Source organism: Aquarana catesbeiana, linkage group LG03, assembly GCF_042186555.1.
Source record: "Aquarana catesbeiana isolate 2022-GZ linkage group LG03, ASM4218655v1, whole genome shotgun sequence".
Classification (NCBI taxonomy): Eukaryota; Metazoa; Chordata; class Amphibia; order Anura; family Ranidae; genus Aquarana; species Aquarana catesbeiana.
The window spans coordinates 165,961,502-165,979,057 of record NC_133326.1 but is presented as its reverse complement, the minus strand read 5'-3'; the positions used below and the strand labels follow the sequence as shown (position 1 = coordinate 165,979,057).

At 37.8% G+C, this 17,556-nt stretch overlaps 1 protein-coding gene across 27 annotated transcripts in view; it reads right to left on the bottom strand.

Annotated features, from left to right (window-relative positions):
* Positions 1 to 17,556, bottom strand: part of CELF2 (CUGBP Elav-like family member 2) — a 785,403-nt gene that overhangs the window by 90,041 nt on the left and 677,806 nt on the right. For 14 of the 27 annotated variants that reach the window (XM_073619453.1, XM_073619451.1, XM_073619452.1 and 11 more), the window contains 3 exons: positions 5,516 to 5,674; positions 2,955 to 3,018; positions 1,165 to 1,224 (listed from right to left, as the gene is read on the bottom strand). In XM_073619453.1, coding sequence (XP_073475554.1) covers positions 1,165 to 1,224; positions 2,955 to 3,018; positions 5,516 to 5,674 — 283 coding nt within the window. The remainder of the gene's footprint in view (positions 1 to 1,164; positions 1,225 to 2,954; positions 3,019 to 5,515; positions 5,675 to 17,556) is intronic. The other 13 variants (XM_073619459.1, XM_073619466.1, XM_073619468.1 and 10 more) reach the window with 1 other exon arrangement.

Genomic DNA, 17,556 nt, shown 5'->3' with positions numbered 1-17,556 from the left:
TTTGTGGACGCTATAACTTTCACACAAACCAATTAATATATACCTATTGGGATTTTTTTTTCTACCAAAGACATAAATAAGAATACATTTTGACCTAAATTTATGAAGAAATGTGATTTTATTTGATACGTTTTATAACAAAAATTTCAAAAATTCTGGTCTTTTTTCATTTATCCAACAAAAAAAAAAAAAACAGTGGTAAACAAATACCACCAAAAGAAAGCTCTATTTGTGTAAATGATATACATTTTTAATTTGTGCACAGTGTTGCATGACCATGCAATAGCCAGTTAAAGTGCTAAATAGAAAAAAATGGCCTGTCGTAAAGGGAGTAAAACCTTCCAGAGGTCAAGTGGTTAAGATACACTCTTAAAGAGCTTCATCATGAGAAGACCTGATGTCTTCTTGCATTGAGGATAATTATTTGTTTTGAACAGCTGGTTAAGAAGACTTTAAGGAATGTAGATGAACTACATACAGTGATGGAAAACCAGGATACATTACAACCACTAGCCAGTGAATGGAGCTTAAATATTTACTTATTGCTTATAGGTCAGTGAAATCAACACAAGAGCAGACATAGCTAATTTTTTTTTTTTTAACATTCTACAAGATAAAATGTAATGGCAAGGAGGCTGGGTTATTTTATTAGCTGCTAAATATATTTTACATGCTATGATTAAGTTTACTGATATCTTCACTATTTTCATGGAGGTCATGAGCAACAAACATTCATCTTGATGTGGAGCCCTTATCAAGCAAAACATTTCATTCCATTTCAACACAATGAGACCACCTCTGTGGTCAATACTAGTACATTCATTGGACTGTGGAATTGCAGGGGAGGCTAGTGGAGCTTCATGGGAAATCTAAGCCTGGGGCCATTGAGGCTTAGGTTTAGAGATCTCCCCAGAAACTCTTTGTTAGTGTATAGTTAACTCAATTTTCCAATTTTCCAGTTTCCAATGAGGTGAGTGGGTAGTGGAGCACAATAATTCTGCACTAGAAAAACAAACACACAACTTTTTTATGGGTTCCACTGTAAATGTTGGTGGACACCTGCAAACTTTTTCAAGCAACAAATAAGGACCTGTATTTAGTTCTTGCCATTTTTGTAAAAACGTATTTGACATTGAGTTGTATATTGTCTGTTAGTTGATTTACCTATCGGAATCTGTGGGAAATCTTCTGGCACATAGATCAGAGTGTTGTCAGTGGCTTGACCTAGAGGAGGAAGTGCACAGTGAACATTGATCTGTCGCTGTACTGGGGATGTATATAAGCGTGCCAGATAAGCAACTCTGTCCCCCGTGCCATCCTCCATGATATCTGTTCACATTGTATACAATAACTTGGATCTGTCCTTTGATAAAACCCATTTTTATCTAAATTTTAGTATATTAGCTATTAGTGCCAAGATCCTGACATTAGTTGTGTTCAGCATTGTAATTTCAACATGGTAAAGAAAAAGAAAAAATAACCCTTTACATGCCCTGACCCCCAACTAACTTATCCCACAGTCAACCCTAACATTTAAACATCCATTACTTGAGCCCTTCAATATAATCTTAGCCTCATTCCTAACCCTAACCTGACCCTTTATAACCTACCTACTAGCTGATCCATCTTTTTTTGTGCATAGGGAGGTAGTTACATACATTTGTAAATGTTAATTGTTCTTTGAATATATTAAATTATGTTATTTTTGCTAGTTCTTATAATTTCTGTAGTCCAAAAAAAGGTCTTATGTATCTTTTTTACTCACACAATCACTTATGAAGTTTAAAGTTTAAAAAGCTTTGTGGTCTATTTTGGGCCAGTAGCAACTAAATTGCATGTGAATAAAATTACTACCTAAAGTAAAAAATATAAAGGAACAGCATTCAAGAAAAATTACAAGGGCAAAGGCACCTGGGAGACATATAAAAGGCTAGGTATATCTAGTAACATTAAGTAGGCAGGACACAGCAGAGAGCCATGTGTGTCACAGTCCAGAAAGGAAAGAAAAAAGGGACATTTTGTCCTTATTTGTGCAGATTACATATTCATTGATGCAGTGGGGGTCATGATTAAAATAAAATACAGGCACATTAATGCTCCAAATTGTTTTGCTTTTGCATCAAACAAAGAGAAAGCTTTCTCGCAGTTTCTCACGGCAGGCATAATGGGCATCTAGACTCTGATTTACTGCATGCCCTGCCTTCTACAGCTCCATGTTAACTTAGAATATCAGCATGGAAGGTCACACAGTGGGAATGACCTTTCACTAATCACTACACATCAGCTACTACAGGCAGAGCTCATTACAGAGAAATTCTTCAACACACAGCCTTTCAAATAAAGTCAAGCTTTGATTTTTCTTTAAACTAAATGATAATTTTATTTTTGGGGGGATGAGAGAGAAGGAAAAGAATAAATCAAATGTACCATGTAATTTTGTTGTCTGGGCATCTTGTGCTACCAGACTGTTCTGCAGGTTTTTAAAATGTATTTTAATCCTGTATTGACTCTATGCTTGTAATTTTAGAATTTTGCCAAAGAAGGTCAGAACATTTTCCTTCCCAGCATTCATTGCTTTTCTGTAAAAATGCCTGCGTTGTCACTAAATTGGTTGCCAGGACATTGCAATTTCCATAGAAGTTAAACCGAGGTCCTGCGGTTGTTTTGTCATCACCATTATTAGAATATGATGCAGCTGCGGGGACTAAAAGCTATCCTGCCTTTTACAATCGGTTGCTTAGGACAAATGGCGGGTGACTAATGCAGGATAAACTACTTGTTCAACCTCGGAGCAGTTGGTTCAATTTTCCATTTCTAAGAGAGCAAGTGTTTCAATTGAGAATTTAACAGAGGGGTGTCCCTTTTTAACAGAACATCATTAGTGCAAAAGAACTTAAGAGCCGTAGAAAATAGGGCATAATTGGCTAAAATGAAATGCTTTTTTCTCCACTTACCAGCCATTTGCTGAATGCCGCTAAATGCGCCCAGGTTACTGGAGGAGGTGGCTTGCTGCAGGAGCTGTACATAAAAGAACAAGAAATCAAGCAATGAGGCATCCACAATCAGACAAATTGGCTGCTTGATATGCATTGTGGCACACAGTTTTTTTCCCCTTCCTCATATATTCCATTTATTAAAGACTTTTTTGCTCACGGATGGACAGGATGTCCCCTGGGTTGATGCTGTAAATCTATATCAATGTCTAATCTCTGCAAAGAAAGGAGCACACACTAGGGGGATTCAATAAAATGACTGCTTTAAAAACAATTAATCAATTTAGTCTTTTTAACAGCCAGGTGTTAAATACATTTAAACTGACACAGCGCGACTAATTAAAGCCCTCAGTAGTATTGTAGTTACCATAACTCATCTTCAAATATGATTCTATTTTTCTCTTTATTCTTGCAATGTGCTTCTTTTCCATGAATACACTGACTTCTATGATTATTCTGTAACTGGCTAGTACATGCAGACATGCATTTGTGTGATTACATATTATAAAGTTTTAACCGCGGAAATTTATGAAGCCCTTATACGAATACTGAACAAGCATTAACTATGATTTGCACTAATAAACCTGAAGGCCCCTTGAGTTAAATACTAATTACTCATTAAATGTCAGTGTAGCAGAAAACTAGTTGTTAAGTACACACGTTATTCAGCTCCTGTAATCTTTCTTTCCTTGTTATTTAAAAGACTATGAATAATTGGCAACAGATTAAAGGGGCATTGTTTTTTCAAGAAAAAAATGTTTTTATAGAACCCCTTACTAGCACAATTAGATATTTTAATATGTTTAAGCCATATATGTACAATTTAATACAAAACTTGTGGGTGCAGTTATGTTGAATAATAATCTACAGTGTCAGACATGGAATAAGTGCTGACATATCCTCACTATACATAGATTCTATTCAATTTTTTGGAAAGTGGTGGAGATTTTAACAACAAATGCAAGAACTACTGCTTACTGCTTACTGAGGTTACTGCTTGTATTGTATATATAGCCTTTTTTTTTAATTCTGGACAATGTAAAGTATGGTTGACACCCCTGTTTTTGCTCTCAGTGCCCCCACTGGGAAGATCTCCCCTAACTTCTAAAGCCCCTTTCACAAAGGTGGACTTCATTATTATCAGCAGGGGATCCACTCACAGATCCCCTGCTGATCAGAGCAGAGCAGAGCAGGTGGATGACAGATCCATGTCCGCTCAGTTTATGCAGAAGAGAGATGGACAGGGCCCGCTCTGTTTTTTGGGTGGTCGGGTGTAAACCGACTGCTGTGCATTTACTCCTGACCTCAGATCCAATCCACCTACACAGATGAGAATGGATCCGCTTCTGTTTGTTTTTATTGGACCGGAACAGATCAGAGGAAAGACAGTCCATAGGGATGAATAGACTGTCCGATCAGGTCAGCCTGAAAAACTGACAGATGGACCTAATCGAAATGATTGTGTGAAAGGGACCTTCTCCTAAAGAAACAACAGGAAATGAGAGGAAATCTGTCCAAAGTTAATGGAAATCTCCTCTTAGTAATCTCTGGAATAGGTGTCCCTATTGGAAGACACTTTGGGTTTGATTTACTAAGGGCAAATAGCATGTGCAATTTGCAAGTGCAGTTGTTTTCAATTTCCCCAAAGCTTCATGAATGTGGTGAATCTTCACTTTGTACTTCCAATCAGGTGCAAGGAAAATTTAAAAAACATAGCATTTTTGCTTGCACATAATTGGGCGTTAGAAATCAGCAGAACTTAACTACATTCACTAAGCTCCAGGGAAAATAAGTACTGCACTTGCAAAGTCTATTTGCCTTTAGTAAATAAACTAGTTTGGGGTTAATAAAGGCAATTAGGCTGTTCAATTTGCAAGGGAATTCTAACTTTGTAAGGGAATTTTCCCTTAGCCTAATGAATTTAGTGAAAATTTATTTAGTGAAGAATACCCAATCACATGCACGGTCACCAGGATAAAAGGAGAAGGTGAATCTCCCCAGCATAGACAGCAATGAAAACATGACAGAGGTTCTAACCCTTTCTGGGTGTATCCAAAACACAAAAGTTAAAGCAAGAGATACACTTTAAACAACATATTGGTTTGAACATTATAACCAATTTCTGCAGTTTCTCTTTCTGATCTTTAACACTGTGACTTTACTTCCCATTTCACAAAGTCCCTTTACAATACATATTAGAAGTCTATTATTGATTGCAACATACGCACAGGACTTAAAAAATCTTGGCTGGTAAATATCATTATTTCAATCATACTATCATCATACTGCCTAATATTCAGAAAACTGTAAGTCTAACCAAAGACTTGAAAACAACTATAGTAGCATAATTAGCCAGTGGTTACAAAAGTGTACTTCTGTCTGGTTTATAGGACAGCATTTGGAGAAGCACTCGTACCAGTAAATACAGTTTAAGTTGATAAGTAATAAGTAATACAAGTGCCAATTTCATTAGATATCTGCAACAAATAAACTTATTATGAAATTTAAATTGATATACTTACTGCTAAATACTGTGGCGTAAGTCCCCCAAGTCCAGTAAGGTTACCCCATGTGGCAGTATTAAGCTGTTGCATTTGTTGTGCTAACTGTTGCTGTAGACGCCTTTGTTCTTTGTCTTTCTGTGTATCGGCAAACTTCACCACTATAGGTGAAGAACACCCCTGGAATGGGACAGATCACAACGAAACATATAACAGCCAATACAGTATGGAGCTCATGACTTCGATTCTCTTTTGCTTTGGTTAGCCGTATGTTTACCTCCTGGGTACTACATGATAATGTTTAATCAAGTGTTGTGGCATTGCTTGATATCATGTAGGACATTACATATGCATAGGATTTTTCATTTATTTTAGGTGTAATAACCTTATATAAGCTGTATATAATTCTATATAGCTAATGGAAATAGGAATACTTAATTTTGGAGCTCCCGTATTTTTGACATGTCATGATAAAATCAGTAATTCTAAAGAAACATATAATTTTTAACTTGTATCTTAGGTCTAATCAGTCTATGTCCTCATTTGTGTTGGTTTCTCAAAACATATTTTTGTGTTTTAGTCGGGAGAGGTGTTAAAAGGCTAATGAGAGTATCCTTGCCTCTACAGTCATTATTTAAAGCTACAAGCATGAGTTTTCTTTTGCAATGTTCTTCCATTGATGAAAACACTTCTGAAGCCAGTTCGTAAGTTGGAGGTCTGTCATTGGGGCCCATACCAAATTCCAACAGGCAGCAGCAGTGCAAGCAGCAAAGAAGAAAGATAACTAAATTACTTTATAGAGCAAAATCTTCACTTCAAGGTTGCAAAGGTAAGTCATTTGAGTTTTCGGGTTTAAACTTTTACATTTACCTCAGCACTAAACAAATTAGTCTTAATGAGGCCTTCTATAATAAATGTGCATTTAGTACAATGAGTGAGGCTCAATATCTTTACATGAGTATCTGGAATCTGGCAAAATTTTTATACTTACAAATGGAATAAGTACCAGGTGTAGATTGTACCAGTATCATAAATCATAAATACATGTTACTTGACACTTGACAATTGAAATGTAATTGGCACTAAAGAATTATAGTAATGATATATGTGAGTAGCCTGCTGTGAATGATCTCATATGCAGTATGTTAGCTTGTATGAAAAACACCAATTATGTAGCACCATCAGTTATAAAAGGAGGTTTATCTTATGGTTTGATAACAGAGAGATGGAGATGTTATAGTAAAAAGCAAAACAACTGTGAATACATGAAACTGAAATACAATGCAGTTTGCCTTGAAATCTTGACTGCGACCTGACATTCCATTTGCAGGCATTTTTTTTTCAATGCAATGCATAAACCAATTTCTTCATCATATACCTATCTTATTCATCATCTGTGCCTGCTCCATTTTTCACTAGTTTGTGAATTTCTAAAGCAGAAGCCATTATCAAAATTATATCAATAAAAGAGAGTGTTCTTTGCCGTTGAATGAGGGAAAATGAGGAGGAATAAAGAAAAATATACCTGTAAGGTATAGAAGAACTATACCTACCAGATTTTATATCATGGAAAATGTCACAGTGGCATTATCACAGCAAGCATAAAGGACCTCTTTTCAACCACAAAACTTAATGTAGTAAATGCATTGATATTTTAAAACGTTCTTAACACCTTGTTGTCTAAGGCAGTATGGCAAAGACATGTGTTTCTATGGTAATTTTTATATATATATATATATATATATATATATATATATATATATATATTTACTTCTATTCATTTTGCAAGCATATTTTGTAAAATAACTAAATGTGGCAACTATGACCAAACCAGAAGGTCAGGTGGGGTTGAGAAAAAATATGCTGCAATCATTTTACATTACAGACTATAATGACTGAATTGGCTGAATTTCTCGGCATATTACACGTGTGCAAAAATTTCAGATGGAAACTCTTTCGAAATCAAATGTCCCATTGTCTCTTTGCTAATTATTCTAAACTTCCTTTTTATTACTGAAATAAATCAATGTTTATAGTCGTGTCTGTGTTTTTTTTTTTATTCTCCTTTGCTTTCTCTGTCTATATGTATATATATGAAGAAGCACACAATTGTAGCTCTGAACATTAACTAGATTATATAGCATATTCTGATTTTCATTTTAACAGTGATAACCACAAAACATGGTTTGGGAGGAGTCTGTACAAAAAAGGCATTGTGAAGAGCAGTGTGATCTCTAAAAAGAGTCCTCCACTTACCCTAATAGCAGGTGTGTGTGTGTGTATGTCTGTTTGTGTATGTATTTTGTGGAAGAAAGGGAGGATTTAAAAAGAATAAAACAATTAACTTATTTTTATCTTATCTATATTTTTGAACATCATGCTTTAAATAAACAATCACTAATTTGCTAGTCTGCTTGAGACATAGACCATAAATGTAATGGTTTCTTGTGTTATAGAAACTGTAAGGGTTAATCATTAATAAAATAAATTAAAAATGAGAGTCTGTTGAATGTGCCTCATTATCTGAAGAAGCAAACCTGCCACCAGAATAAATGACAGGCTAAGTACTTTTCAGACGTGCTTTGGACACAAAGCGCTTTTAATGGGAAATGGCTAGACTCCAAGGGGTTACAAGTTCTGTATTAGTCACTGCAATTATCAATACTAATTAGTGCCTCACATTACAAAAATGCCACAAGTAAACACATTTAATTAATTCCCTGTTAGCCAGACTGTGTAGTTCCTGATCTCCAATGGATATCAGGCAGAAAGTTCTTGAGAAAACGAAACAACATTTCGAAATAAATGATTGGATTTGTGCACCTAAATGGGAAGTATCCCTTACATGGCACTATTTATTTTAAATCTATTCTTAATTTTTTATTACATTAGATTTGAATAGATGATATTTTATTTGTTTATTATATTATGTGAATTTCTGATTGGGTTCATAAAGTATGTCAGTGACAGTCGTTTTTTTGAAGATTATTCTAAAGTTTACCACACACTATGAAAATTTTGGCCAATTCCTAAGGAACAAGCTGCATTTTGGTTGGATCAACTTTTGTCAAAGGAGACTGTTAGAAAATTTTTGGATGAAAAGCAGCTGCATCCAATCATTGGGACTGGCTGTCAAAATACAATATCTGAGTTGGGAGATTTGCTCATCTGCACTGCATCGCGTGGATGAAGAAATCTGTTTTCTTTCAGCCAGCATGCTGTAGTGTAAGGCAAACTTTACTCACGTGAAAAAAATATTTACTTTGCTATCTCCTGTTTTATAGAGCAATTCAGGCAGAACACATGTTGGTTTACTTGACTATAACTATTAAGGTATTTACCTACCTACATTTTTAATATTTTAACCTTTAAACATTTGTTTTCGTATGCCATACTAAAGCAGCAGAAGGGAATACATTTGAAAAGCCAATTGTTGGATGTCAAATGGAAGCAATCCAGTGGCTGTACAGGCACTGGATCACTTCTACACACCCCAGCAACAACCCTCCCACATATGCCACCTCCATGTTTCTCTGCACTCTTATCAGCGGATCCAAGACTAGCATGGCTGGTGCCACTGGGTAGAAAGGAGGGAGATCAGTCAACATCTATTCGCTGATCTCCCCTTCCCACCAAGAGCCTGGAGGCAACATGTGACTTCTGTTTTCCTGTGTCACTTTCTTTGGCTGGTCTGGTGGGGGAGGAAGCTACTGAAGCATGATCTTTGCTCCATTAGCTTCAGTGGAGGGAGGGCAGGGTAGACATCAGGGGTCCTTTAGAGCCCTGATGTCTCATTAAAGGGAACCTGTCATAAAAAAAATCCCGCAGGGGACTTTTTGTCCCCTATGTGATGAACAAAAAGGTTTAGTAAAAAAGTGTCAAGAGTTAAAGTTGCACCCAAGAACTTAAAACCCTCCCCCAAAAATATTGAACCCTGCCCCACCGCCACATACATGCACATATGAATGTAAACACATGCATCGGGGATACTATTCATGAAAACTTTGCACTACACATATTACAAAATGCTAGATGTCAAATCAGACATCTAAAATGTAATGCAAAAGGCAAGCGTAGGTTTTATTTATTTTTATCTATATAGACCCCTAAAAACTTTTATTGTTATATATTATATGCTAAACTTTTTGAAAAAAAGTTGACCCTTAGACAGGCCTAGGCTGCTGACATAGATTTTATAGTATGAAAAAAAAAATGTTTCCTGTTTTAAAGGTTTTCAAAATGATAATTTCTCCTGTTTGTACAGAGATCAACAAACTCTGCATTTAAGTTCCTATCTACATTGGTCATTTTGAGTATACAACAAACTGTGCCATGTCAGAATTTGCGTAACCTACAGTACATTTTGTATTTGAGACTTTTTAAAGCCTTTGTTTGGTCAAAAATTAAAAATCTATGAAGGAGCGGAGTGGAAAGGAAGTGCAGAGTAGGTACTCTTGATGATCAAAAATTACAGGTTCCTCGACTCTCATAACCCCACCACACCAAAAGCTAATAGAGGTAGGAGGGACATTAGAGCATGGAAGATTTAATCTAAAGCTTCAGTCAGCAGTACAAGGGACACATTGCACTGATTGTAAGTAATGTCCTCTGTGCTGTCTTTTGCATTTTTTTTTACTAACTGTAGGCTTTGAAGCTATTTTCATATCTAAAAAGAAACTACCTTATCACTGACAAGCAAAGCAATATGATAATACTGCTTTACTAGACCACAGACGCATACACCATGATATTGATGCATCCGTGGAGTAAGCTAAGCATCCCTCAAAGTATTTACTACATGCCTGAAATTGGACACCTGTTATAGTGTAAACATGGGTAAAATTCACTAAGTGCCCTTTCACATGGGTGCCTCCGTGGGGCGGAATCCACTTGCTCAGCGGGGGGATCGCTCCGCTGATCCCCGCTGTTCAGGTGGATGACAGGTCCATCTCCACTCACTGGCCAGAGCGGAGACGAACAAAGTTCCACTCTTCTCTATGGGGAAATCAGGTGAAAACGGACCTCCTGTTTTCATCTGATCATGTCGATCCTTCAAACGGATGGAAAATTGGACCACTATCCACCTTGATTTTGCTGACATGATCGGATCGGATATCGGCAGATGTCAGCGGACATGTCCCTGCTGACATCCGCTGCTCCATAGGGGAGACTGGAGGGTCAGGTCCGCCTTAAAAACTGACAGTGTGAAAGGCCCTAACAAACTTTGTGTATAAAGTGCACAATTACACTTGTGCATAGTGCTAACGCAACTAGTTTATTTGAATGGGCTTCTTAAAGCACCAGAATGCACAGCAACAAATGCCTGCACCATTTTTAGCAATGCAACCCATCACAATGAATGGGAGTGTGTCTAAACACATTGGGGTTGATTTACTAAAAGCAAATAGACTTTGGACTTTGCAAGTGCAGTTGCACTCATTCCCTTTGTAAATGTAAATGTGGTAAAGCTTCACTTTGCAAAGAATGCCCAGGTATCAGGCGCAAGGAAAATAAAAAAAACAGCATTTTGCTTGCACATGATTGGATGATGGAAATCAACAGAGCTTTACCACATTTACTAATCTCTGGGGAAAATGAATAAAAAAGGGAATGGCAAAGTGTACAGTCTATTTGCCTTTAGTAAATCCACCCCACTGTATTGCACTGCAAAATAAAGGGGTTTGAAGGGTGCATTAGGGTGTCATTCAGTCCTGCTGCTTAGTGAATACAAAGGTCGCTTGTTCAGCATGGGCACCATTCGGAAATCACTTGACATTTTCTCAATCAATGCAAAGTGTTCTGTAATTGGACAAAGTGGAGAGGCAGTGTGGTGATGTCCTGCATGGGACCCGGAAGCTAGCAGTAAACACTGTAGTGGCAGTGCCTATTGCAGTGATTCCCAGCTTCGACGGGAATCGGCCAGGTATGGCACATGCATACTTACATTAGTTCAAGCTGGACCAATGTAACTTTGCAAAAATATAATTACCTAAACTTCAGCATTAAAGATATAAGATCATTTGTCACTCTTTGTCACTAATTACTTTAATCTACTTGCTCTCACCGAAACCTGGCTCCACAAATCTGACACCCCTTCTCCTGCTTCCCTATCCCAGGATGGCCTTCACTGGACTCACTCCCCTAGACCTAATGGACGCAAGGGAGGTGGAAGGGGAATTCCTCCTATCCCCCCAGAGCACCTTCCAGGTTATTCACTCTCCTCCCTCTCTCTCCCTCTCATCATTTGAAGCCCACTGTATACGTCTATTCTCTCCAACTTCCCTAAGAATTGCTGTGATCTACCGTCCCCCTGGACCATTATCGACTTTTCTTGATGAGTTTTCTGCCTGGCTACCCTACTTTCTCTCTTCAAAAATTCCCATAATCCTTCTCGGTGATTTCAACATCCCTGCTAATACAAACACTACTTCTAAATTTCTTAGTCTAACCTCTTCATTTGACTTGAAGCAATGTGTACAGGCTTCTACTCACTCTGACGGCAACACCCTTGACCTTGTATTCTCCTACCTATGCACTCCATGCAACTTCTCAAACAATCATTTTCCTCTTTCCGACCACCACCTTATTAGTTTCTCTCTCCCCCTGTCTTCCACCACCTTTCCCTCCAACTGCCTAACCATCACCCGTAGAAACTTTTGCAACTTCAACTCCTCTCTCCTCTACTCTGCTACTGACCACCTCTATGATAAAATCTCTCCCCTGTCCTGCCCCAACCAAGCCACGTCCATCTACAATAAATACCTGTCCTCCACCTTGGACAAGCTCGCTCCCCTCACTACACACAGAATCAGGCCTCAACCCCTACAACCCTGGCAAACAGATGACACAAAAATTCTCAAAAAACGTAGTCGTGCTCTTGAGCGTCTGTGGCACAAGACTAAGTCTCTCAAAGACTTCAACCAATACAAATCTGCCCTCCAAAAATAATACTCTTCCCTCCACACTGCTAAGCAAACCAATTTTACAACTCTCATTAACACCTTCTCATCCAGTCCCCGTAAACTCTTCTCTACCTTCAACTCTACTTCGTCCTCCACCGCCTCCACCCACTGACTCACTCACTGCCCAGGAGATCGCTAATCACTTCAAAAACAAGATTGATACAATCCGTAAAGAAATCTCCACTCTACAGGTATCTCCCCCAGTTAAGACCCCATGTCAACACATACAACTGACACTCCCCTCATTCAAATCTGCTACTACAGACGAAGTTGCTAAACTCCTTTCTATCACCCACCTAACCACCTGTCCGCAGGACCCTATTCCCTCTCAAATGCTACGGTCCCCTCTGACTCCATCCTACACTCTCTAACCCACATCTTCAATCTCTCCCTCACCTCTGGCATTTTCCTCAATGCTCTAAAACATGCACTGGTCACCCCCATAGTTAAAAAGCCATCCTTGGACCTTTCCAATCTTAACAACTTACGCCCTATCTCCTTGCTCCCCTTTTCCTCTAAACTCCTTGAACGCCTGGTTTACAACCAACTGAGTGAACACCTCATTAAGAACAACCTTCTTGATCCCCTTCAATCTGGATTTCGCCCCCAAACACTCCACAGAAACTGCTCTTTTAAAACTCACAAATGATCTACTAACTGCAAAAACCAACGGACACTATTCTGTACTCCTACTTCTGGACCTTTCAGCTGCCTTTGACACGGTTGACCCCCCCCTCCTAAAAAAAAAAACTTTACTCCCTCGGTCTCCGTAACTGTGCTCTTCAGTGGCTCTCATCCTACCTATCCCAATGCGCCTTCAGTGTCCCTTACAATTCTACTTCCTCCACTCCTCTTCCCTTCTCCGTCGGGGTCCCCCAAGGTTCTGTTCTTGGACCTCTTTTATTTTCAATCTACACCTCTTCCCTGGGTCAGCTGATAGCCTCTCATGGCTTTCAATATCATTTCTACGCTGATGACACACAAATCTATCTCTCCACCCCTCAACTCACTCCATCAGTCTCCTCACGCATCACTAACTTACTAACCGACATATCTGTATGGATGTCACACCACTTCCTCAAACTCAATTTGTCCAAAACCAAGCTTATAATATTTCCTCCCCCATGTGCCTCTTCCCCTGACTTATCTGTCAAGAGCAAAGGCACAACCATCCACCCATCCCCACATGTCAAGGTGCTAGGTGTTATCCTGGATTCTGAACTCTCCTTTTGGCCCCACATCCAATCACTTTCCAAAGCTTACGCCTCAACCTCCGCAACATCTCTAAACTACGTCCCTTTCTAACCAATGATCCATGGTGTGCTGGCGAAGATGTACGCTTTTCTAACCAATGAAACCACATGATTCACTCCCTGGTTATCTCTCGCCTCGACTACTGCAACTCCCTCCTCATTGGCTTACCTTTAAATAGAATATCCCCCCCTTCAGTCCATCCTGAATGCTGCTGCCAGGCTCATCCACCTTACAAACCGCTCAGTGTCTGCTACCCCTCTCTGCCAATACCTCCATTGGCTGCCACTCACCCAACAAATTAAATTCAAAATACTAACAATAAGTTACAAAGCCATCCACAACTCTGCCCCTACTACATCACTAGCCTAGTCTCAAAATACCAACCTAATCACCCTCTCCGTTCCTCCCAAGACCTCCTGCTCTCTAGCTCCCTCATCACCTCCTCCCATATCCACCTCAAGGACTTCTCCCGAGCCTCGTCCATCCTCTGCAATTCCCTACCCCAATCTGTCAGACTGTCTCCAAATTTATCCACTTTTAGGTGATCCCTGAAAACTTTCCTCTTCAGAGATGCCTATCCTGCCTCCATCTAACAACTGCACTATTTTCTCCATTAGCTCATCCCCCACAGCTATTACCCTTTTGTATAACTTGACCCTCCCTCCTAGATTGTAAGCTCTAACAAGCAGGGCTCTCTGATTCCTCCTGTATTGAATTGTATTGTAATTGTACTGTCTGCCCTAATGTTGTAAAACGCTGCATAAACGGCGCTATATAAATCCTGTATAATAATAATAATAATAATCATTTATTTTAAATGTTTTGGGGACTATTAGTTATCTGTTAGCTATTCTGCATGTGCATTTAATTCATATTCAAAATGTATGAATCGTACACTGGTAACACTATAAACGACTGTAAAAAAAACTACCAAAATTATAAATATTATAGTTCATGATGTGCATACAGGTCAGATATATTCCTTGGTGCACCTTTTTTGATTATAATGCACAAAAGAGGCATTATTTTGGTGCTTTATGCACACTGCAAATTGAGACTTTGATGTATATTGTTCATTGAACATGAATGTATGTGAATGTGAAGTGCAGATCGACGATGTCAAATAAAGGTCAACTACAGCTTAAATGCAGGTCAATTGCACCTGGAATACATTTTGAAAGATCTCAAAAGCATCTCAAACTGATATCAACAGCATGCTGAACTTGCCCATTGAAGCCCAACTACACAGTCCCTTAGGGGATTGCAGTCACTTTGTGCATACTTCCACATGCTCATGTGAACCCACATTACAAGGGTAACAGTTATTTTCAGAGAAATTTCTCTCTGATCTTGTTCGTTTTCTTTTAGTAAATCAGGCCTCTATACAAAATACCTCTCTTATTTCATCTCACTCTTTTTAAACATCAAACCAAAAGGTAAACTTCAAGCAGTTGCTGTAAAAATTCCAATACAAATTAAAAACAAATTTAAACAATCTTCCTTCGGGAAGAGTGTATTTTACATAGAGTCAATGGACAGCATTGGGTAGCTATTAATACTGAATTACATATTGCTCACAGGCAGGTAGGTATAGTATTTAGCTCTAATGTTATTTGCTGACTGTTTTTGTCATGCCATGTTGGGAAAGACAAACTGGAGAGGACCCCACTACAGCTGTCAGCCAATGACCACAAACCCATGAAGGCATTTTGTGTCCAGAAAGATTCAACTCCTAAAATATAGTAATTGTTCTCATCCATCCTTTTAGCCAATGTCAGATTTAATTAAGGCCAATTTTATCTAAAACAATCAAATGCCAATTACTCAGCCAGCTTTTGTTTAAATGGAACTCCAGCTAAATCTTTTTTTTTTGCTTTGGATAGATTAAAGAAGTGTATTTCCTCTTAGGTTTTAGGTTGGGTTCACACTATTGTGAATTGGATGCAGTTTTACCTGCATTCAATTCGCATAGCAGGAGATTGTGACTGGCTCTCTATGGAGACGCTTCACACATCTCTGCAGCAGCTCTGGTGCAAATTGCACCGGAGCCCTGTGCGTCTTTTGGCCTGTTTCAGGTCTGAATTCAGCCCAAAATTTGGGGTGAAATTGGACCTGAAACGGTGAATGGAGATGCACCAGACTCCTGCTGTGAGCTGCTGCAATCTCTAGTGTGAACCCAGCCTTAAGACTGTTAATGTCCCTGTTGGGACTGACAGAGGTTTCAGCCCTTCACACTCTACTAATAAAAGTTATATGCTGTATATTTTAGTGAGTAAAATCCTCCTACCAGGGACACATACATCAGTAAAAATCCGACAGTGGTTTTAATTCATTACCATTTTATACAAAACTAAACAAAAGTACTTTTGTAGTTTGGAGTTTGAGTTCCATGTGAGCTGGGCATCAGAAGACTTTTACTATTTAATAATACTCTTGCTTTCTAAATTTAAGGAAGGTGGAGAAAACTAAATATTGTTTTTTTATTTTTTATTTTGCAAACATCATATTTATTGTTTTTAACAATGGTAATTTAAGTGAGGGAATCAGATAAACACATACAATTTTATATTTTTTCCCTCAAGGAAAATACATAATAATTGTAATTATTTAATTTGTTTAAACTGTATGCAGATACATTCTAATTTTATTGTTATTATTTTATATATGGTTATTTTTATTATTTGGATGTACAATTATGGCCTTATTGTAATGTATCTTGGTTAACAGATTGCTATACTATACTGTCATACAGGCATGGTCCTGGAAGAAACATATTTTGATTACAAGTTGAAGATTTTCAACCAAAGTTCAAATTTTCTGTTCACTAAAAGAAGATAGATTTAGTTTGCCAATCTCATTACATCTGAAAAACTGAAAACAATTAAATTATGACATTTTTCATGCACTGTGCTTTTCACCTCTCATTTAACAAAGCCACAGATTAATGGGTCACAACATGGTGCCATAATGAAGATTTAGTACCCAACATGCTGTGGGATAGACTAGCATTGCAAACAAATAAACAAACATACAAAAGAAGAAAGCAAGATAAAATAAAAAATCAAGTCTATTGACAAGTTTTGATTTCAAAACACAGCACATAACATCACAATATCATAGCCATAGAAAATTATTATACACATAATACAGTATACAGAACACAGTATAGATGCATGCTGAAATCAACCAGTAATGGAAGCTTCAATATTAATGTTTTTTGTGCAAAATTCTGAAAGACCATGACATAATCACAGACTAAATACTCGATTGTTAATTTTTCATTTGGTCCCTTTGTATGCAAGTGTAGATGGTATGAGAGTAATTTGAAGGTGTATATAAGAATATGTCAATGCAATGCCATTTTGGTTGTTTCAGTTTACAATAGTGCGAGGGTGCTAATTATGAGTGCACAGATATGATGTTTTATTTATGCCTCCATATTTAAATGCACTGGAATGACATTTTATTTCCTTATACTTCTTGTTAATCAGTTTGGCAATGTACATTAGGGCATATATATTTTAAAGCAAAAATTGTGACACTCATCACACATTCACTGCAAGCGTATCTTCCTGATACATGTGTTTTAAATTGGTGTCTGATTCACCTGCAGTGAATGTCTGAAGAATATCACATTTACTGCACCTAAAAAATATGCAGCTAAAAGTTATTATACCTGAACGTAAATAAACATGTGTATTTAATAAGGTAGAGCAAAGCTGATGTGTGAAGTGTTGTATCCTATTCAAATTAGCTAGATTTCCCTTTTTGAGATCAACATAAAATTCTTATTGGTAACTATATATTAGTAGCTGAGTTAACCCAATCCTATTGTTAATGGTATTG